The 23,362-nt window shown below is 49.4% G+C and overlaps 1 protein-coding gene across 4 annotated transcripts in view; it reads left to right on the top strand.

Moving 5' to 3' along the window:
* The window catches only part of LOC140420927 (sodium- and chloride-dependent neutral and basic amino acid transporter B(0+)-like), a 149,126-nt gene that overhangs the window by 23,327 nt on the left and 102,437 nt on the right, over nucleotides 1-23,362 (top strand). For all 4 annotated transcript variants that reach the window (XM_072505086.1, XM_072505085.1, XM_072505088.1 and 1 more), the window contains 2 exons: nucleotides 10,932-11,099; nucleotides 16,858-16,996. In XM_072505086.1, coding sequence (XP_072361187.1) covers nucleotides 10,932-11,099; nucleotides 16,858-16,996 — 307 coding nt within the window. The remainder of the gene's footprint in view (nucleotides 1-10,931; nucleotides 11,100-16,857; nucleotides 16,997-23,362) is intronic.

Genomic DNA, 23,362 nt, shown 5'->3' with positions numbered 1-23,362 from the left:
GACCTGACCCTCGACCCCAGAAGCAATATGGATTTCCCCAAGAGGCAGAGGGAAAAATCTCAAAAGTTATTGATAGTTTATTAGAACAAGGCATACTAGATCAGTAGCCTCTACTAATAGTGCCCCGATTTGGCCAGTGAGAAAACCCGATGGATCATGGTGACTGACCATCGATTACCGGGAATTCAACAAAGTCACCCCCGCAGCAGCCCCCATGGTAGCCACAAGTCCCGAGACCATGCTCAAACAGGGACTCAACTCATGATATTTTACGGTTTTGGACATCAGTAACGGATTCTGGTCCATTCCATTGGCAAAAGCGTGCCAGTACAAATTTACCTTCACTTTTAAAGGTCAGCAGTACACATGGACATGCCTTCCACAAGGATTCCACAACTCCCCCTCCATTTTACACCGACAGCTGGGCAATGGTTTATCAAAATTTTCTCGTCCCGAATGTCTGGTCCAGTATGTAGACGACCTATTACTGCAGACAGACACCAAGGCAGAGCACATCGCGCTTCTGTCCGAACTCCTGGAACTCCTACAGCGAATTGGATGTAAAGTGAACCCGAAGAAGGCCCAAATTTTGGAAAACAAAGTGGTATATTTGGGAACGATTATCACGCATGGTAAACGCGAGATCGAGCATAAAAGAATTGACTCGATTGTCAAATTGCCCCTTCCCCAGAAAGTTTCCGCCCTCCAGTCGTTTTTAGGACTGGTTGGCTACTGCCGAAACCATATTGACGGTTTCGCCACCAAAGCAGCACCCCTCTTGGAACTCCTAAAGAAAGGAGCCCCTTGGGAATGGCTTCCGCGGCACACTGATGCTGTAGATGGTTTAAAGGGCCTGTTTGGGGATTATCAAACACTAGGGACTAAATTAAAGAACAGGTCCTCCAGGGTTATAATCTCTGGATTACTACCCGAGCCACGTGCCAATTGGCATAGGGTTGAGAAAATTAGGGAAGTTAACACGTGGCTAAAGGAGTGGTGCAGGAAAGAGGGATTTCATTTCATGGGCATTGGCATCAGTACTGGGGCAGGAGGGACCTGTACCGTTGGGACGGTCTTCACCTGAACCATTCTGGGGCCAGTGTTCTAGCGAATAGGATAAATAGGTTGGTCACAAGGACTTTAAAGTAGCAAGTTGGGGGGAAGGGAAGGGTAAAGCTATGGACAGTATAATGGTTAATGGAGAGCAAGGCAGCAGGTTACGTGACAGGTTATTATGTAGAGATATGGGTTCAAAGACAAGGAAAATTCGGAGAAAGGGTAAGAGGAAAAATAATTTGCGAAAAGTTACTGATCAAGGTGTTAGGATTTATAACAAAGACATAAAAACAGCATAAGTGTACTTTACCTGAATGCTCGTAGTATACGTAATAAGGTGAATGAGTTGATGGTGCAAATCATCGTGAATGACTATGACTTAGTGGCCATTACTGAAACATGGTTAAAAGATGGTCACGACTGGGAGTTAAATATCCAAGGGTATCAGACTATACGAAAGAATAGAATGGACGGTGAGGGCGGTGGTGTAGCTTTGTTGTTTAAGGATGGCATCCGGGCAATAGTAAGGGATGATATTGGTGCTATGGAGGACAAGGTTGAATCAATTTGGGTGGAAATCAGGAATAGTAAGACGAAAAGGTCACTGATAGGAGTAGTCTATAGGCCACCAAATAGTAACAGGATGGTAGGGCAGACAATAAGCAAAGAAATGGTACAGTGGTTATCATGGGAGATTTTAATCTGCATGTCGATTGGTTTAACCAGGTTGGTAAAGGCAGCCTTGAGGAGGAGTTTATAGAATGTGTCCGGGATAATTTCCTGGAACAGTATGTAATGGAACCTACAAGGGAACAAGCGGTCCTAGATCTGGTCCTGTGTAATGAGGCAGGATTGATGAATGATCTCATAGTTCGGGATCCTCTTGGAAGGAGCGACCACAATATGGTGGAATTTAAAATACAGTTGGAGGATGACAAGGTAAAATCAAACATTAGTGTTTTGTGCTTAAACAAAGGCGATTACAATGGGATGAGAGAAGAACTAGCTAAGGTAGACTGGGAGCAAAGACTTCATGGTGAAGCAGTTGAGGAACAATGGAGAACATTCCGAGCGATCTTTCACAGTGTTCAGGAAAGGTTCATACCGACAAAAAAGAAAGACAGTAGAAAGGGGAAAAATCAACCGTGGAAATTGTTTACGCACTAGTGATAATTTATCAAAATTCACTCGACTCTGGGGTGGTCTCAGAGGATTGGAAAGTAGCAAACGTGACACCACTGTTTAAAAAAGGAGGTCGGCAGAAAGCGGGTAATTATAGGCTGGTAAGCTTAACTTCGGTTGTAGGGAAAATGCTGGAATCTATCATGAAGGAGGAAATAGCGGGGCACCTGGAGGGAAATTGTCCCATTGGGCAGACGCAGCATGGGTTCATAAAGGGTAGGTCGTGTCTGACTAATTTGGTAGAATTTTTTGAGGACGTTACCAGTGCAGTAGATAACGGGGAGCCAATGGATGTGGTATATCTGGATTTCCAGAAAGCTTTTGACAAGGTGCCACGCAAAAGGTTGCTGCATAAGCTAAAGATGCATGGCATTGAGGGTAAAGTGGTAGCATGGGTCGAGGATTGGTCAACTAACAGAAAGCAGAGAGTGGGGATAAATGGGTGTTTCTCTGGTTGGCAACCTGTAACTAGTGGGGTCCCTCAAGGATCAGTGTTGGGCCCGCAGTTGTTCACAATTTACATAGATGATTTGGAGTTGGGGACCAAGTGCAATGTGGCAAAGTTTGCAGACGACACTAAGATGAGTGGTAAAGCAAAAAGTGCAGAGGATACCGGAAGTCTGCAGAAGGATTTGGATAGGTTAGGTGAATGGGCTAGTGTCTGGCAGATGGAATTCAATGTTGCCAAGTGTGAGGCTATCCATTTTGGGAGGAATAACAGCAGAATGGATTATTATTTAAATGGTAAAATGTTAAAACATGCTGTGCAGAGGGACCTGGGTGTGCAGGTGCACGAGTCGCACAAAGTTGGTGTGCAGGTGCAACAGGTGATTAAGAAGGCTAATTGAGTTTTGTCTTTCATTGCTCGAGGGATGGCGTTCAAGACTAGGGAGGTTATGCTGCAATTGTATAAGGGGTTGGTGAGGCCACATCTGGAGTATTGTGTTCAGTTTTGGTCTCCATACCTGAGAAAGGACATATATTGGCACTGGAGGGAGTGCAGAGGAGATTCGCTAGGTTGATCCCAGAGTTGAGGGGATTAGATTATGACGAGAGGTTGAGTAGACTGGGACTGTACTCATTGGAGTTTAGAAGGATGCGGGGGGATCTTATTGAAACATATAAAATTATGAAGGGAATAGATAGGATAGATGCGGGCAGGTTGTTTCCACTGGTCGGGGAAAGCAGAACTAGGGGGCATAGCCTCAAAATAAGGGGAAGTAGATTTAGGACCGAGTTTAGGAGGAACTTCTTCACCCAAAGGGTTGTGAATCTATGGAATTCCTTGCCCAGTGAAGCAGTTGAGGCTCCTTCTTAAAATGTGTTTAAGAAAAAGATAGATACCTTTCTAAAGAATAAAGGGATTCGGGGATATGGTGTACGGGACGGAGAGTGGAGCTGAGTCCACAAAGATCAGCCATGATCTCATTGAATGGCGGAGCAGGCTCGAGGGGCCAGATGGCCTATTCCTGTTCCTAGTTCTTATGTTCCAAAGCCCGCACTCATTGCAGCCCCTGCACTACAGGGTCCAGATCCGCTTTCCCCCTATGCTATAGAGATAGTTAGCACAGATCGTACGCTTTCGGCCGTGCTACTCCAGGAATGGCACGAACAGTTAAGACCCGTGGCTTACACCTCCAGAGTTTTAGATCCTGTGGAGCAGGGATTTTCGGCCTGTGAAAGGCACCTGCTCGCAGTTTTCTGGGCAGTTCAATACTTTTCATATATCACCGCACTAAACCCCATCACAATCCTCACGGAAAACACCCCCACCCAACTTTTACTAGACGGATGACTTAAGGACGGTACAGTAAGCCAGATCAGGGCAGCCAGATGGACCCTTCGTTTGCAGGGACGGGACATCACTGTTAAAAGGACCAAGACCCACACTTTCCTAGCCGACAACCTTCAGTACCCAGGCACCCCCCACGAATGTGAAATCATCTCACCGCACCACAACACAGGCCCCTTTATCGCAAAAACACCCCCCCAAAAAGATAGTTGGTTCACCCCAGAGCCCCCAGCACACAGGCACGTGCGCACCCTTGAGAATATATGTGGATGAGTCTTCCACAATATTAAACGGGTAGTGCATTACAGGATGCGGCATCTATGTTGAGGACGCGCAGGGACGCGCCCTAGTAGAAATCTCGTTAAAACTGCCAGGACACTTAGGCACACAGGCGGCAGAACTAGCAGCCATTGCATACATTGTAGATCACCCAGATTCCTTCCCCAGCCCAGCAGACATATACTTGGACAGCCTCTATGTCTGTAACAGCCTCACAGAATTCCTACCCCAGTGGAAAGCAAGAGGATTTGTTTCCGCGGACGGAAAACCCCTCCCTTCAGCCCCATTGCTCCGGCACATTTTGGACAAAGCACAGGACAGGATATTTGGTATTATTAAAGTCCGAAGTCACCACCGTTCCTCCCCCACCTGGAAATGTAAAAGCTGACGCACTGGCTAAGGTCGGTTCCAGACATGGATATTTTTGGAACCCCCCGCCGAAAGCGCCCCAGTGAATGCAATTCAGGTCTCACAGACAAATATCGAAGATTTAGTGCAGGCCCAGAAGTAAGATGGTAATCTCAGGGAGATTTTAAAAGGAAAATTTCCAGCCCCACACAATAGGTTCAAAAATACACTGACCACACATGATGGTGTGGTCCTAAAAGACACCCTTTATGTGGTTCCTGAACAGGACAGGAATCAGCTTATTTGTTTATTCCATGATCGTCATGGGCATCAGGGAATTGACCCCACTACAGCCCACCTCAGGCAGCTCTGTTGGTGGCCGAATTTAAAGGAAGCACTATGTAGAAAATTGCCTTATCTGTCCCCAAAACAATCCGGACAGATATGCGAAGAAAGCTCAGCTTAGCCACACCCGCCCCGTTAATGGCCCCTGGACTAACCTCCAGATTGATTTTATAGGACCATTGCCCCCTTGCAGGAATGGTCACAAGTACGTGTTAGTTGTTATAGACACATTTACAAAATGGGTAGAAGCATTCCCATCTAGAACAAACATGGCAAAGACTACAGCGAAGATTTTAACCCACCACATCTTTACGAGATGGGGACTCCCCCGCAGCATTGAATCCGACCAAGGTTCCCATTTTACGGGACGTGTCATGAAGAACATCCTCACGATATTTGGCATTACCCAAAAATTCCACATCGCATACCACCCCCAGTCAAGTGGTATCGTGGAGCGAATAAATCGGACCCTAAAAGCAACCCTCAGGAAAATGGTCCAACAAAACAACACCACTTGGGATTCAATCCTCCCTTTTGCACTAATGTTTTTGCGTAACACTGTTTCGACATCCACAGGATACACACCACACACTCTCATGACTGGACGCATCATGAAAGGCACAGAAGTTTTTTTAGGACTTGACTTGACCAGCCCCGAAGTGGCGGCCCTCACACACGAGAACACAGTGAAACAATTAGTAGAGAATGTAAAAACGGCTCAGCTAGCAGCCGCAGTAGAATTAGGCACCAGGAAGAAACAGAGCAAGGCCTGTTTCGACAAGACAGTGCATGCGACTGAGTTTGATGTAGGACAGCAGGTCATGCTCTCCATTTACAACCCCAGCACGTTCCTGTCACCTAAGTATTCGGGTCCGTACTCCGTTGCGAACAAAGTAAGCCCCTCCGTTTCTAAGATTAAGTACCCCAACAGGAAGACCGCGTGGTTTCATATTAACCAGCTCAAGGCATATGGCTCGCAGTCTAACCACGCATACCACGTCATGCTCGACACAGCAGACCACGTCCCGCCCACAGCCAACGTATCCCTACCCTCCCCCAACACGTCCACCCCATCCACGGACTCGACCTCGACTCCACCCCCGAGCTCTAGACTCCGCCCCGGAACGCCCCCAGATAGCAACAGCAGCGACAGCGAATGTGACACAGACGATAGCCACAGCACGCCTCCCTACTATCCCCATGCAACAGGCCCCACACCCAGCGAATCTGAACACGATTTGAGTGATCCCTTCCTGATCACATTCCTTAACAAACCTCACCAAAGACCATCGCCCTACGATGAGGACCCCGACTCCATCTCCACAGAATTAGACACGACTATTTGGCACTGTGACAATTCGTACAGGCTCGTCCGAAACGACGAGATGGACCTTAAGTCACACCATGCAGCTTTAGCAACCCTCATCCATTCAAGAGTATGGCATCCGGGAGAAGATGATGACATTGAGTCTGACTCCCAAAATGAGAACCCCTTTGCGACCCTGTTCACAACTGATAACTGAGGTGTCCAGATGATGTTTTAAACGGAACCGCTTGGGAGAAACGGTGTCCTTTCTGATGGAACGTGCACCATGTTTGTTGAATGTTTGTTCGTTTGTGTTATCGTTAAGTGTTGTGTGTAAACTCGGAAAGTTTTTTCATGGCCCCACGTCACCACCCCCTTTGCCGGCCAATGGCTGTTAGAGGATCTAGGTTGTCCCCAGAAACCTGTTAATGGAACAAGTTTGTCCCAGACAATAGTTAGGGGAACTAGTCTGTCGACAGAACATTGTTAAAGGTACAAGTTTGTCCCAGACAATAGTTCAAAGGAACTAATCTGTCGACAGAAACTTGTTCATGGAACAAGTTTGTCCCAGACAATAGGTCAGAGGAACTAGTCTGTCGACAGAACCCGGCTCATAGTTGCTCTCCTAATTCGAGAGGCAGCCCCCACGACGACTACATTCTTACCCGTCTTGCCGGTTGCAGTGGAGAAACAGCACTGGTCCCCGCCCTGCCTGAGGTCCCCCCCCTCTGGTTAGTTACGCTCGGGTAGAGCACATACGGCATTCATCACCGTCCTACCCGGAATTCCATCCAAATCTTACCCGCCGCGGCCCATATGCACCCCATTTTGGCTCGTTACGTTCAAAATTCTTTTGTTTGGTTTTGGCAACCCTAAGGTTGCTTCCCTCTGCTATTTACATCCTCAAACACTGGGATGCTAAATTACACAGGCTGCGAGACGGCTCGCAGTACGTCGCAAAGGGTCGCAAAGGGGTTTTCGTTTTGGGAGTCAGACTCAATGTCATCATCTAAGTATTTTCTTAGATGTCTAGTCCAAATATTCGGCTAAAAAAAAAAATGAGGGGGTCACACATGGTGACAAATGTTCAAGGGAAATTGGCACTAAAAGACAGACATGCTAACGTACAAGATATTAAACAAGATAGTAACAGAAACTATGCTTGAACCACATAATTCCCGAAGCTCCAGGAAGAGAGAAGAGACGAAAAGAAAGAGAAGAGAAGAAAGAAGAGAACAATGAAGACATCATACGTGTTTTTCGTTATCATTATAATTTGTATTCGGCTACGTGCGAACGCGAACCCCCAACCCCCCCCGGCCGTCAATGATTCATTTCCCCATAGCACCCAGAGCCCGGTGACAAGTAACAACACACCATTATGGTGTGATAGGTTTATAACGTGGTACTCCCTTTCATATGTAATTAAATCCCTTTTAGCCATGGCGATATTCTGCAGCATCGTGCAGACTATCCGCATGAGAAAATGGCGAAGGAGAGCGACCGCCAAGCCAGAGGAAAATGTGAATGCTGCCATTATTTTTGTATTGTTAGGAAGTTAGTATGATTGGATGTTTAAGTGAGTGTAGTTTATGGAAGATAGTTAGAGGTCCTGTTTTTTTATATGTTGCACTCCATGTCCCTGTTGTGACATAGCACAACTTAGAATTGTCAGTTAAAATTTTCTTGCATAGTTATGGTCATTGTAGAGGCTATGGAAGAGTGATCGCTGGGTCAGTGAGTGAAGACGACGCAGTTATGTGATCCTTCACGCTTCGCGTTAGGGATCACAAGGAGGGCTTGTAGCCACCTGGGTTGGCCACTTCCCGACTTTAAAATGGAGATCCGCTAAGAATGCAGGGAAATTCAGTCAAACGCAGGAAAAACAAGCAGGTGCAAAGTTTCCTGTATATCAGAACTTGCAGGAACCCAGACAGAGAAGAAACGAACAACCATCTACATATTAATGAGCGATCACCGGGAACAATTGGAAACAGTTAAGATAAACAAGGCCAAGCCAGACTCCTCGGCGCCAGCAGGAGCCAAGACAAAGGAAGGCCAACGGACACTTAGGAACCGCCCAGCGATCAGGGAACAGCTCCAGTATTGGAGAAATCGATCCAAGTTATCAGAACTTAGTCCAATCACTTGGAACTAGATACGGGGTCCGCCCAAAAGGGCGCGGAGCCCCTGGGGACTATAAAATAGAGTCCCCAAGTTCAATTTGTCCTTCTTGGCAGGGCCTCTCAGCAGCTCGAAACAACCCTTGACCGTGTCCTGCCTAGCAGCTGCACCAACCAAGTAAGTCTCCAGTCAACGCACGCTACGAGATAGGCGCTCCTAGCTACCAGTCTATACCAGCTTTGAAGCCTGCAGACTCAGAATCGAATGAAAGGCCATTTGTTCCCCTGACCTGGTGGGCCAGTTCCAAAGTTCTTAGTGTAAGAGATAGTCCAGTAAGTAGAGTTTAATGCATGAGTAGTGATTGACTGTGTATAATAAATGTGTTTTGATTTGAAACGTACTAACTGGTGTATTGAGTTATTGATCAGCACTTGAACTTGAAAATACATAGAGGTGGTATCAGAAAGATACCTGGCGACTCTAGAGCAAAGGTTATAAAACAGAGCAAATTAAGTAAAGACACAACGAGCAACATTTACTGGTGGGACGTGATTAAACAGAACCAAATTAAGAGCCACCAAAAGTTAGCAACACATGCTTGAGAGAACAAGGGCAAAATGTACTTAGTTAGAGCTGAGAAGCAAAATGAGTAAGCTCACCCTACTGAGTGTATTCTATAGGCTCCAAATAGTAAGAGTGATAGAGGGACAGATCTGCAGGTAAATGTGCAAGAACTGTCAAGTGATGAGAAGTTTGTGGACTGGGTACAATTTAGATCAGCAAGCACAGGAGAAATAAGCGAATAGGACTTTTGACGAATTAAGATCCAGGCAGAAAACATTTGGATGAGCACAAAGATATGAAAGAGCGAAGATGGGAGGCCAACCGGGAGAGCATTAGGATAGTCAAGCCTGGAGCCAACACAGGTATGAATGGTGATTTCAGCAGCAGATAAGTTGAGACAGAAAATGTTCAGCTGGTGGAAACAACCAGTTTTGGCAATGAAGTGGGTAGTTCATCTCGGGTGTAAACACAAAAACCAAGTATGTGATTGATCTGGGTCAGATTCAGACATTGGCCAGAGATGGAAGCAGTGGTGAGGCAATAGATAGTGGCTGGACCAAAAAAAAACATTCTGTGAAGGATGGGCAGGTACATTTTATCTCAATCACAGTAACATAGATTGTTATTTGTGATTCGATAAAGGCCACTTCAGGGTTGGCCGGGCATAATTCCGATTTAAATACTGAATTATGAGCATGATCGGCACCAATTTGTCAGGTGACAACAGGTTCATTGAAGGACCTTGGAGAGGAAAGGGAGGTTGCAGATGAAATGAAATGAAAATTGCTTATTGTCACAAGTAGGCTTCAAATGAAGTTACTGTGAAAAGCCCCTAGTCACCACATTCCGGCGCCTGTTCGGGGAGGCTGTTACGGGAATCGAACCGTGCTGCTGGCCTGCCTTGGTCTGCTTTCAAAGCCAGCGATTTAGCCCTGTGCTAAACAGCCCCAGTAACTGAGCAGTAGCTGCAAAGACAGAGTCGTCAGGAGAGAATTTTATGGGGCGTCACAGTGGCGCAGTGATTAGCACTGCTGCCTCACGGCCCCAGGTCACTGTCCATGTGGAGTTTGCACCTTCTCCCCGTGTCTGCCTGGGTCTCACCCCCACAAGCCAATGATGTGCAGGGTAGGTGGATTGGTCATGCTAAATTGCCCCTTAATTGGGAAAAAAAGAGGGTTTTATGAGGAGAGTGGTGAAGAAAAGGGGGGACTGTCTGAATAGAGGGAACCATTCACAATATCAGAAAATACATAGAGGAGAAGGCTATTTGGATTGTCAACAGTCTGTTGGGAGCAGTATTGTGGGAGCAGGAGATGGATTTCATCAGTCTAGTGAGAGGATGGCAACAGAAGCGATCGTCAAGAGAAAGGTGGGAAATCAGGGCGAGGACCAGGGCTGAACATTCCTTATCCATCGATTTTGTGTGACAGATTTACCATCATCCGTTTATTCCGCCTGGCTAAGATGTACGGTATGCTGAATGTATCAGAAGCAACTCTCCAGGCCATCCGCTGCTCAAGACGAGCTTTAATGAGAAGAAGATGTCTGTTAGCCTTGGTTCTCTCTGCATATTCTTCCAGCTTCCTGAAGTTTTAACTGCCGCTGACCCCGTTTTCTATGAATTAGGAAAGTTTCTCTCGTCTCTCAATTATTGTCCTGGTTCACCTTTCATGAACTATGATGGTTTTGCTCTACTTGTGCTTTTAAGAAAAGCCGTTTCACGAATTAAACATTATGGCATCTTATTTGTAATACACCACAAAAAAGCAGCTTCGGCCTAGTTTGCACCTTAATTCTAGAAAATTATCCAAACATGAATAGCCTAACATCACTGCTCTACTGATAACAATAGAACAAAATTGCTTAGTTTTGCCAGCTACATCTGCATGAAGTAACTTATTTCATATCAATAAAATCTAATCTAATCATTTTAAGGTGTTGGGATCACTATGGCCCTTGCATCAGGATTTGCCACGATTTGCTACACCTGCATCACCGCCTACAGCCTGTACTACTTGTTCGCCTCCTTCCAATCACACCTGCCATGGACAGACTGCTTCAGCTGGTGGGGCGCAGATGAAACATGCAGCAGGACTCCCAAAGGTACTGTCTGAATTCACGTCTATTGGGTAAAGTATAGAGACCGACTGTTCAATTTTATGCTGGGTAACAGGCTGAGGGGAGTTAATATTAGTTTCAATGGTCACTGTGGTGACATGCATCACTGTAAATACACAAGCGGTTAATGTAAATACACTATGACTAAGTAAACACTAGAGGGAGCACCAGAGACGTCATGACATGCAGACATACAGCTAATGAACACATAGAATAGGACACGACCAATGGGCAGTCAAGACACCCAGAGGTGACACTACCACAAGGGGGCATTACACAACCCATATAAAAGGACAGGGCACACATGCTCTGTCTCTTTCCACAGGCGAGAGTAGGACAGGGGCAGATCAGAAGCATCACACCCACCACGTGGCTTGGAGCAGACTGGTTAGTTAGGATGAGTTACGATCGCAAGATTAGCAGGAGAGTCGAACTCATAGAGAACTGTGCTAATGGTTCAATAAATCAGATTGAATTTACTTCAAAGTCTGGAGTATCTTTTGGTCAAAGCTGCATCGAGTTGCAGCCTGTGTTATCCCAGAGTACATAACACAACAGTCACCTCCATTTTGATATTACAGTGGAAATGTTTAGATGGAAGTTAGGAGGAAAAGACCGCTGGGCTTTCAGAATCGTCAAAAGTCAGCATCAAATCGATTTTTATCAAATTTAAAATAAATTAATGTATTTTCCATGGAATTGCTCATTGACACCAAAACATTGGCCTGAATTCTCTGACCCGCTGCGCCATACTTCTGCCTCGAGCCGCCGGCGGGATTCTCCATTACACTGGCCGTTCAATGGGGTTTCCCATTGTGCGGCAGCCCCACGTCATCGGGAAACCCCCGGGCGGCGGCAAAACGGAGAAACCCGCCGGCGGAGAATCCAGCATATTTCTCCGACTCCCCCGTTAGGTCGGAGAATCCCTGGGGGGGGGGCGGCGTGAATCCCGCCCCGCCCCTCTGACGCTGGCTGCCGTATTCTCCAGCACCGGTTTTCGGGCAGGGGCGGGGATCACGCCGTGCCAGTCGGGGGCCGTTGGCAGCATCCCCCCCGGCAATTCTCCGGGCTCCGATGGACCGAGCGGCCTTCGGCTACTGGCCAGTCCCACCGGCGTGAATTGGACATGGTCCCACATGGCCGGACCTGGCTGGTAGGCCGGCTCCTGCGGTCCTAGTGGGGGGGGGCACGGGGTATCCGGCCCACGGTGGCCTGGCCCGCGATTGGGGCCCACCGAGCTGCGGTCGGGCCTTGGCTGTGGGGGCACTCCTTCCTTCCATGCCAGCCCCTGTAGGGCTCCGTCATGGCCGGCGCGGAGAAGACATCCCCCTGCGCATGCCCTGGAATACGCCAACCGGCCTGCGCATGTGTGGAACTGGGGTGGCAGTTCTGCGCATGCGCTATCTCGCGCCAGCCCTTTGGTGCTGGCTGGCACGGTGCCAACCCCTCCGGCGCTGCCCTAGCCCCCGGAAATGCAGAGGATTCTGCAGCTTCCGGTCGGCCTGACGCCGGAGTGGTTCGTGCCGCTTTTTACACCACCTTCGGGCCATCGCGGAGATTCGGGAGAATCGCGCTTGTTGTCTGTTTTTTGATTCTATCCGCTTTGCTTTCTCAATCTTTCTGTTTTTGTTTCACTTTTCATCTCCTGCTTGCAGGATCTGTGTTTGTGCTTCTTGGATATTACTCTTGTTTGAACAAGAAATAGAAGCAGGCCCCCAGGCCCTTCAAACCTGCTCCCTCATACAATGCGATCATGGCTGATCTATGCCAGCCTCAACTCCTCTTCGCTGCCATTTCCCCATAGCCCTCGCTCTCTATTCAGGGGCGGCACAATAACGCAGTGGTTAGCACTGTTGCCTCACAGCGCCGAAGACCCGAGTTCGATCCTGGCCCTGGGTCATTGTCCATGTGGAGTTTGCACATTCTCTCCATCTCTGAGGGACAGGGACTATTGAGGAAGCAGGGATGGTGCAGAAGGACTTGGACAGGCTAGGAGAGTGGACAAAGAAGTGGCGGATGGAATGCAATGTGGAAAAGTGTGAAGTTATGCAATTCTGGAAGAAGGCATAGACTATATTCTAAATGGGGAAATGCTTCGGAAATCAGAAGCACAAAGGGACTTGGGAGTCCTGGGGTGGGATTCTCCGACCCCCCGCCGGGTCGGAGAATCGCCGGGGGCTGGCATGAATCCCGCCCCTGCCAGTTGCCGAATTCTCCAGCACCGGATATTCGGCGGGGGCGGGAATCACGCCGCGCCGGTTGGCCAAAGTCCCGCTGCTGGAATGCCTGTCCCGCCGGCGTGCATTAAGCCACCTCGCTTACCGGCGGAACAAGGCGGCGCGGGCAGGCTCCGGGGTCCTGGGGTGGCACGGGGCGATCTGGCCCCGGGGGGTGCCCCCACGGTGGCCTGGCCCGCGATCGGGGCCCACCGATCCGCGGGCGGGCCTGTGCCGTGGGGGCACTCTTTTCCTTCCGTCTTCACCATGGTCTCCACCATGGCGGAGGCGGAAGAGACCCCCTCCACTGCGCATGCGCAGGGATGCCGTGAGCGCCCGCTGACGCTCCCGCGCATGCGCCGCCCGTCAAAGGTCTTTCCTGCCAGCTGGCAGGGCGGAAATCAGTCCGGCGCGGGCCTCGCCCCTCAAGGTTAGGGCTCGGCCGCTCAAGATGCGGAGACTTCCGCACCTTTGGGGCGGCGCGATGGCAGACTGATTTGCGCCGTTTTTGGCGCCGGTCGGCGGACATCACGCCGATTGCGGAGAATTCCGCCCCTTGTTCAAGATTCTCTTCAGGTTAACATGCAGGTTCAGTCGGCAGTTAGGAAGGCAAATGCAATGTTAGCATTCCAGTCGAAAGGGCTAGAATATAAAAGCAGAGATGTACTTCTGAGGCTGTAAAAGGCTCTGGTCAGACCCCATTGGGAGTATTGTGAGAAGGTTTGGGACCCGTATCAAAGGAAGGATGTGCTGGCCTTGGCGAGGGTCCAGAGGACGTTCACAAGAATGATCCCTGGAATGAAGAGCTTGTCGTATGAGGAACGGTTGAGGACTCTGGGGCTGTACTCGTTGGAGTCCAGAAGGAGGAGGGAGTATCTTATTGAAACGTACAGGATACTGTGAGGCCTGGATAGAGTGGATGTGGAGAGGATGTTTCCACTTGTCGAAAAAACTAGAACCAGAGGACACGATCTCATACTAAAGGGACAATCTTTTTAAACAGAGATGAGGAGGAATTTCTTCAGCCAGAGGCTGGGAATCTGTGGATCTCTTTGCCGCAGAAGGCTGTGGAGGCCAAATGACTGAGTGTCTTTAAGACAAAGATAGATATGTTCTTGATTAATAAGGGGATCATGGGTTATGGGGAGGAGGCCGGAGAATGGGGATGAGAAAAATATCAACCGTGATTGAATGGAGGAGCAGACTCGATGGGCCGATTGGCCTAATTCTGCTCCTGTGTCTTATGGTCTCTGCGTGGGCCTCACCCCCACACTCCAAGGATATGCAGGGTAGGTGGTTTAGCCTCGCTAAATTGCCCCTTAATTGGGGAAAAAAGAATTGGGTACTCTAAATTTAAAAAATGCCCTCTCTCTATTCCTGGATCTATCAAATATTTATCGACCTCCAGTTTAAATACTTCTAATGATCCACCTTCTGTGGTGATATGGGTGATATCAAAGATGGATGGTGTGCGACCTCCAACCAGCAGGTGACGGTACAGACACACCATGCGGTCTCCAGACCAAGGCCTTGTGACCGGTGACTCCGATATAAGGGGAGAGACATCCGACCATCTTCAGAAGGATAATAAAACATACATGTGAATGGTCAGTGCCAGGTGCAAGTTCCAGAGGGACAGACGCCATGATAACGTGCTCTGTATCAGATTGCTATCTTGCCACACAAGACTAAATAAAAGATTCTGGTTTGGAAAGTCACAGTGTTTGGTGGATTCTTTCGTAGAGTACAAAGGACGGAACACAACAGCCTCCTCCACCCTCTGGGGCAGAGAATTCCAGAGATTCACTACCCTCTGCGAGAAGAAATTTCCAAGCACCTCAGTTTGAAATGACTGGCCTTTTGTCTTATCGTTATGTCCATTGTTCAAGACTCTCCCATCTACCTTGTCAAGCCTCCTCAGGGTCTTACATGTTTGAATAATGATGCCCTACCAACTGTCCTGGCTTGACACAATTCACACCTCTTTAACCTGGGGTTACCCCATCTCTGGATCTGTAAAGATTTAATCACCTGCTAATGCTCGCATTCCAAGCATTGTCTTGCATCTTTGAATCTGTCTGTATATATGTTTCTGGAACATACCTCTTCATTCACCTGAGGAAGGAGCAGCGCTCCGAAAGCTAGTGACATCGAAACAAATCTGTTGGACTTTAACCTGGTGTTGTAAGACTTCTTACTATGTTTGAATAAGGTCACCTCTCACACTTCTAAACGCCAAGGAATACAGACGAAGACTATTTAGTCTCTCTTGATAGGACAATCCTCTCATCTCAGGCATTAGCCTGGTGAATTTCCTTTGGACCATCTCCACTGTTACTATATCCTTTTTTAGGTAATGGGGCCACAACTGTAAGCAGTATTCCAGACGCGGCCTCACGAACACCTTGTACAATTATAACAAAACCTCCCTATTTTTAAATTCCCTTACATGAAAGGTCAAAATGCCGTTTATTTTCTTAACTACTTGTCGAACCTGCCTGCTAGCTTTTTGTGATTCAAGCATTGGAACACCTAGATCCCCCTGAACATCACTCACCTGCAGTCTCTCTCCATGTAGATAATAATCTGCCTTTTGATTCCTCCTGCCACATTAAACCCCATTTGCCTGGTTTTCGCCCAGTGACCCAGTCTATCCATATACTACCGCACAATCACAGTATCCTCATCACAACATGCACTTCCACACTACTGTCTGTGTATCTCTACTTGGCCAGAATATTCTTCTCATTTTTTCTCTGATTTTATGAGATTATTCCTGTTTATTTCCTATCTTCTGGATACTTGCTTCCTCACTCTCTCAGCCTCTTACAAACAAATTCCATTCAAAAAAATGTTTCTAATATTTTGCATTCTTTGTTTTTTAACCACCTCACATTAGTACTCCCATCTTTTGTAAATGAAGGTTTCACCTTGTTTCTTTTCAGCCGCAGGAACTTGGACACGTATGTATGAAAAGGTGAAGTACTTGTATCTGGCTTTGGTCTAAAGGCAATCATAATACATAAAGGTTTCGAAGATCAGCTTCGATCAGGTCCTAGTGAACATTTTGGGACGTATCAACCTGCAAACCGTCCTGGACAATGATGATAGGATCCTCAATTGGAACCCACCCTGAGCTGGTGCCTTCGCTCTCTAACTCAGGCACAGGTGTCACAAAAAGCCGAGGATCCTTGGCGGAGCGAGTCACGTCTATTGGACATTGTTGGGGCTCCTTCTCAGAAAAACACATCAAAAGGGGATCATGATTCATGGAAAATACCCCCTTAGAAGACATTTACAACCCTTAATCCCATGTAGCATTTATGAAATTTGACTTGGTATGAACCAACTGCTCATAGCCCAGACAGACAAACTCTCAGAACCCAAGAACACCAGTAAAATATCCTGAAATAAAAGGGATTGGACTGATTCAGTCAGAGTGAAATAGCAACCCTGCTTGTATCACTCGAAATGACAGCATCACTCCCAATGAAATGGAATTCTAAAACACATTCCCCATTTTCTAGATCCACTCTGCAATCTCACTCTGGATGATGGATATTTTGAAATCGTGAATACAACATGGCTGTATGTAAACAATGAAACTTGTCCGAATGGATCAGGAATCTACGTTCCTCACCAGGGTCCAAGTGAGCAATACTGGGAGTAAGTAAATTAACTCAGATACCTGCACCTATAATTGGCAGAGCATTTTTAAAAGTAATTTATGGGCTGTGGGTGTCGCTGGCTAGACTAGCATTTATTGCCCATCTCTAATTGCCCTTGAGAAGGTGGTGGTGAGCTGCCTTCTTCAACCGCTGCAGTCTCTGTGGTGTTAGGGAAGGAGTTCCAGGATTTTTGACGCAGGGATAGTGAAGGAATAGTGATCTATTTCCATGTCAGGATGGTGTATGGTTTGGAGGGAAACTTACAGGTGGTATTCCCATGTGTCTGCTGCCAGTGACCTTCTAGATGGTAGTGGTCGTGAGATTCATTGGTGCTGTCTAAGGAGCCTTGGTGAGTTCCTGCAGTGCATCTTGTAGTTTACACACTATTCTGGCACTGTGCGTCAATGATGGAGGGGGTGAATGGTTGTGGATGGGGAGTCAATCAAATGGGCTGCTTTGTCCTGGATGGTGTCAAGCTTCTTGAGTGTTGTTGGAACTGCACTCATCCAGGCAAGTGGAAAGTATTCTATCACAAGCTTGATTCACGTCTTCTAGAAGGTAGACAGAATTTTGGGAGTCAGGTGGTGAGTCACCCGTTGCAAGACTCCTAGCTTCTGACCAACTCTTGTAGCCACTGTATTTATACAGCTAGCCCAATTCAGGTTTTGGTAACCTTCAGAATGTTGCAAGTGGGGGATTTAGTGGTTGTAATGCCATTGAAGGGATGATGGTGAGATTCACTCTTGTTCGAGATCGTCATTGGCACAAATGTTACTTGCCACTTGTTAGCCCAAGCCTAGATATTGTCCAAGTCTTGCTGCATTTGGACATGGACTGCTTCAGTGTCTGAGGAGTCGTGAATGGTGCTGAACATTGTGCAATCATCAGCGAATATCGCCACTTTGTTATGATGGAAAGAAAGTTATTGAGAATGCAGATGGTGGTGGTTGGGTCTCAGGCACTACACTGAGGACCTCCTATAGTGATGGACAAGGACAAGCCAACTCGATGGGTTAAGAATATATCTGAGGCGAATGAGTTGGAATCAAATGTTGGCGGAGAAGACAGTTGCTGAGCAATGGAATACATTCAAAGGGATAGTATTTCAGGCAATGTCAAAGGTATATTCCCTCAAAGTGGAAAGGTTGGACAGATGAATCTACAACACCCTGAAAGACGAGAGTGATAGAAGTGAAGAGGAAAAGGAAGAAGTACTCATATGACAGATTCAGATGGAAAATACAATGGAGAATCAGACTGAATATTGAAAGACCAGGGGGAAAGTGAAAAAAATAATTTGAGCAAAAAGGAGGGAGCATGAAAAGAGACTGGCAGCGAACATAAAAGCAAATTCCAAGATTTTCTATAGGCATGTAAATAAGAGTGGTAAAAGAAAGAGTAGAGCCTATTAGGGATCAAAACATAATCTTGAATAATGTGGAGGCAGGATCAGTAGCGGAGCATCTGTCTTTACAATGGAAGAGGATGCAAGTCAGGCCGAGGAGGAAAGCTTCTGCAAACTACAATTCAGGACAAAATCAATAGTCACTCAGACCTAAACTGTCATGTGTTGGGCACCAATTCAACATATGAGGATGACACAAAGATTGGGAACATTGTCAACTATGACGAGAATAGTCTTGAACTTCAAAAGGACACAGGCATGTTGGTGGATTGAGCAGATGAAGTTCAATGCAGAGACGTGAGAGGTGATTCATTTTGGCAGGAAAAATGTGGAAAGACAGTATAAAACTCTCAAGAAGGTGCCGGATCAAAAGTGTCCTGTGTGCAAGGGTCCTGTGTGTTAGGGTCCTGTGTGTTAGGGTCCTGTGTGTTAGGGTCCTGTGTGTTAGGGTCCTGTGTGTTAGGGTCCTGTGTGTTAGGGTCCTGTGTGCAAGGGTCCTGTGTGTTAGGGTCCTGTGTGCAAGGGTCCTGTGTGTTAGGGTCCTGTGTGACGGTGTCCTGTGTGTTAGGGTCCTGTGTGACGGTGTCCTGTGTGTTAGGGTCCTGTCGTCAGTGTCCTGTGCGTCAGTGTCCTGTGTGTTAGGGTCCTGTGCGTCAGTGTCCTGTGTGTTAGGGTCCTGTGCGTCAGTGTCCTGTGTGTTAGGGTCCTGTGCGTCAGTGTCCTGTGTGTTAGGGTCCTGTGTGACGGTGTCCTGTGCATCAGTGTCCTGTGTGTTAGGGTCCTGTGCGTCAGTGTCCTGTGTGTTAGGGTCCTGTGCGTCAGTGTCCTGTGTGTTAGGGTCCTGTGTGACGGTGTCCTGTGCGTCAGTGTCCTGTGTGTTAGGGTCCTGTGTGTTAGGGTCCTGTGTGTTAGGGTCCTGTGTGACGGTGTCCTGTGTGTTAGGGTCCTGTGCGTCAGTGTCCTGTGCGTCAGTGTCCTGTGTGTTAGGGTCCTGTGTGTTTGGGTCCTGTGTGTTAGGGTCCTGTGTGACGGTGTCCTGTGTGTTAGGGTCCTGTGCGTCAGTGTCCTGTGTGTTAGGGTCCTGTGCGTCAGTGTCCTGTGTGTTAGGGTCCTGTGCGTCAGTGTCCTGTGTGTTAGGGTCCTGTGTGACGGTGTCCTGTGTGTTAGGGTCCTGTGTGTCGGTGTCCTGTGCGTCAGTGTCCTGTGCGTCAGTGTCCTGTGTGTTAGGGTCCTGTGTGCTAGGGTCCTGTGTGACGGTGTCCTGTGCGTCAGTGTCCTGTGTGTTAGGGTCCTGTGTGTTAGGGTCCTGTGCGTCAGTGTCCTGTGTGTTAGGGTCCTGTGTGACGGTGTCCTGTGTGTTAGGGTCCTGTGCGTCAGTGTCCTGTGTGTTAGGGTCCTGTGCGTCAGTGTCCTGTGTGTTAGGGTCCTGTGCGTCAGTGTCCTGTGTGTTAGGGTCCTGTGTGACGGTGTCCTGTGTGTTAGGGTCCTGTGTGTCGGTGTCCTGTGCGTCAGTGTCCTGTGCGTCAGTGTCCTGTGTGTTAGGGTCCTGTGTGTCAGGGTCCTGTGTGTTAGGGTCCTGTGTGACGGTGTCCTGTGTGTTAGGGTCCTGTGTGTCGGTGTCCTGTGCGTCAGTGTCCTGTGCGTCAGTGTCCTGTGTGTTAGGGTCCTGTGTGTTAGGGTCCTGTGTGTTAGGGTCCTGTGTGACGGTGTCCTGTGTGTTAGGGTCCTGTGTGTTAGGGTCCTGTGCGTCAGTGTCCTGTGCGTCAGTGTCCTGTGTGTTAGGGCCCTGTGTGCTAGGGTCCTGTGTGACGGTGTCCTGTGCGTCAGTGTCCTGTGTGTTAGGGTCCTGTGTGTTAGGGTCCTGTGCATCAGTGTCCTGTGTGTTAGGGTCCTGTGTGACGGTGTCCTGTGTGTTAGGGTCCTGTGCGTCAGTGTCCTGTGTGTTAGGGTCCTGTGCGTCAGTGTCCTGTGTGTTAGGGTCCTGTGCGTCAGTGTCCTGTGTGTTAGGGTCCTGTGTGACGGTGTCCTGTGTGTTAGGGTCCTGTGCGTCAGTGTCCTGTGCGTCAGTGTCCTGTGTGTTAGGGTCCTGTGTGTTAGGGTCCTGTGTGTTAGGGTCCTGTGTGTTAGGGTCCTGTGCGTCAGTGTCCTGTGTGTTAAGGTCCTGTGCGTCAGTGTCCTGTGTGTTAGGGTCCTGTGTGACGGTGTCCTGTGTGTTAGGGTCCTGTGTGCTAGGGTCCTGTGTGACGGTGTCCTGTGCGTCAGTGTCCTGTGTGTTAGGGTCCTGTGTGTTAGGGTCCTGTGTGCTAGGGTCCTGTGTGACGGTGTCCTGTGCGTCAGTGTCCTGTGTGTTAGGGTCCTGTGTGTTAGGGTCCTGTGCGTCAGTGTCCTGTGTGTTAGGGTCCTGTGTGACGGTGTCCTGTGTGTTAGGGTCCTGTGCGTCAGTGTCCTGTGTGTTAGGGTCCTGTGCGTCAGTGTCCTGTGTGTTAGGGTCCTGTGCGTCAGTGTCCTGTGTGTTAGGTTCCTGTGCGTCAGTGTCCTGTGTGTTAGGGTCCTGTGTGACGGTGTCCTGTGTGTTAGGGTCCTGTGCGTCAGTGTCCTGTGCGTCAGTGTCCTGTGTGTTAGGGTCCTGTGTGTTAGGGTCCTGTGTGTTAGGGCCCTGTGTGACGGTGTCCTGTGTGTTAGGGTCCTGTGTGTTAGGGTCCTGTGCGTCAGTGTCCTGTGTGTTAGGGTCCTGTGCGTCAGTGTCCTGTGTGTTAGGGTCCTGTGTGACGGTGTCCTGTGTGTTAGGGTTCTGTGCGTCAGTGTCCTGTGTGTTAGGGTCCTGTGTGACGGTGTCCTGTGTGTTAGGGTCCTGTGCGTCAGTGTCCTGTGTGTTAGGGTCCTGTGTGTTAGGGTCCTGTGTGTTAGGGTCCTGTGTGACGGTGTCCTGTGTGTTAGGGTCCTGTGTGTTAGGGTCCTGTGCGTCAGTGTCCTGTGTGTTAGGGTCCTTTGCGTCAGTGACCTGTGTGTTAGGGTCCTGTGCGTCAGTGTCCTGTGTGTTAGGGTCCTGTGCGTCAGTGTCCTGTGTGTTAGGGTCCTGTGCGTCAGTGTCCTGTGCGTCAGTGTCCTGTGTGTTAGGGTCCTGTGTGTTAGGGTCCTGTGTGCTAGGGTCCTGTGTGACGGTGTCCTGTGTGTTAGGGTCCTGTGTGTTAGGGTCCTGTGTGACGGTGTCCTGTCTGTTAGGGTCCTGTGTGTTAGGGTCCTGTGTGTTAGGGTCCTGTGTGACGGTGTCCTGTGCGTCGGTGTCCTGTGTGTCACTGTCCTGTTGTCAGTGTCCTGTGCGTTAGGGTCCTGTGTGACGGTGTCCTGTGCGTCAGTGTCCTGTGTGTTACGGTCCTGTGTGTTAGGGTCTGTGTGTTAAGGTCCTGTGTGTCGGTGTCCTGTGTGTTACGGTCCTGTGTGTTAGGGTCTGTGTGTTAAGGTCCTGTGTGTTAGGGTCCTGTGTTGGCTGCGACGGGGGCCTGTTGCTGCCCTCCTCGTCGCTGGGTGTGCCCCGCCGGTGTCGCCGCACTCGCACTAGATGTGGGCGACGTCCGCCTGGTGCTCCGGGTCTGTCCCTGGCTCGTGGCCACCCTGGAACGTCCTGGGGGCGTCAAATGCCTGATGGGCCTGGGTCTGTCCCCCCTTGCCCCATAGCCCCCCTCCCCCCAAATTCCCCCTCCCCATATCCCCCTTCCCCCATACCCCCTTCCACCATATCCCCCTTCCCCATAACCCCCATATCCCCTTCCCCATATCCCCCTTCCCCCATATCCCCCTTTCCCCATATCCCCCCATACCCCATATTCCCCCTTCCCCTATCCCCATTTTCCCATATCCCTTCCCCCATATCCCCCTTACCATATACCCCCCTTCCCCATATCCCCCTTCCACCATATCCCCCTTCCCCATATCCTCCTATATCCCCCCTTCCCCGATATCCCCCTTCCCCATATGTCCCTTCCCCATATCCCCTTCCCCCTATCCCCCAAATCCCCCCTTCCCCATATCCCCCTTCCCCTATCCCCCTTTCCCCATATCCCCCCATATTCCCCTTTCCCTATATCCCCCTTCCCCCATATCCCCCCATATCCCCATCCCTCATATCCCCCTTCCCCATATCTCCCCTTCCCTTATCCCCCCATACCCCATATTCCCCCTTCCCACATATCCCCCTTCCCCCATATCCCCCTACCCCCATATCCCGATTGGAGAAGGGGGATATGGGGGAAGGAAGAATATGGGGGATATGGGGGAATGGGGGATATGGGGGAAGGGGGGATATGGGTGAGGGGGTATATGGGTAGATATGGGGGGATATGGGGGAAGGGGTTATGAGGAAGGGGGTTTATGGGGAAGGGGCGAAATGGGGCTATGGGGGAAGGGGAGATATGGGGGAAGGGGAAAGGGGGGGCAGGCAGTGGGGGGTCTCACTTGGCGCTGCGCGGCAGGTGGCCATTCTGCCGGGTCATGGGGGGGGGCCGTCATTTGTGCAGTGACAGGTGACGCCGTCGCGAATGGCGCTACGCTGCTACTAGCCCATTCCCGGCCGGAGAATGCGCGACGTTTCAGGGGGCCCGACGCCGGAGTGATTCACGGTATTTTTGGCGCCGGGTTCGGCGACGATGTGGGCGACGTCCGCCTGGTGCTCCGGGTCTGTCCCTGGCTCGTGGCCACCCTGGAACGTCCTGGGGGCGTCATATGCCTGATGGGCAGGGTCTGTCCCCACTTGCCCCATAGCCCCCCTCCCCCAAATTCCCCCTCCCCATATCCCCCTTCCCCCATACCCCCTTCCACCATATCCCCTTCCCCATAACCCCCATATCCCCTTCCCCATATCCCCCTTCCCTCATATCCCCCTTCCCCCATATCCCCTTCCCCATATCCCGCCTTCCCCATATCCCCCCTTACCATATCTCCCTTTCCCCTATCCCCCTTCCC

Source organism: Scyliorhinus torazame, chromosome 5, assembly GCF_047496885.1.
Source record: "Scyliorhinus torazame isolate Kashiwa2021f chromosome 5, sScyTor2.1, whole genome shotgun sequence".
NCBI classification, from domain to species: domain Eukaryota; kingdom Metazoa; phylum Chordata; class Chondrichthyes; order Carcharhiniformes; family Scyliorhinidae; genus Scyliorhinus; species Scyliorhinus torazame.
The sequence above is the reverse complement of the archived record's forward strand: the minus strand, read 5'-3'. Positions and strand labels throughout refer to the sequence as shown.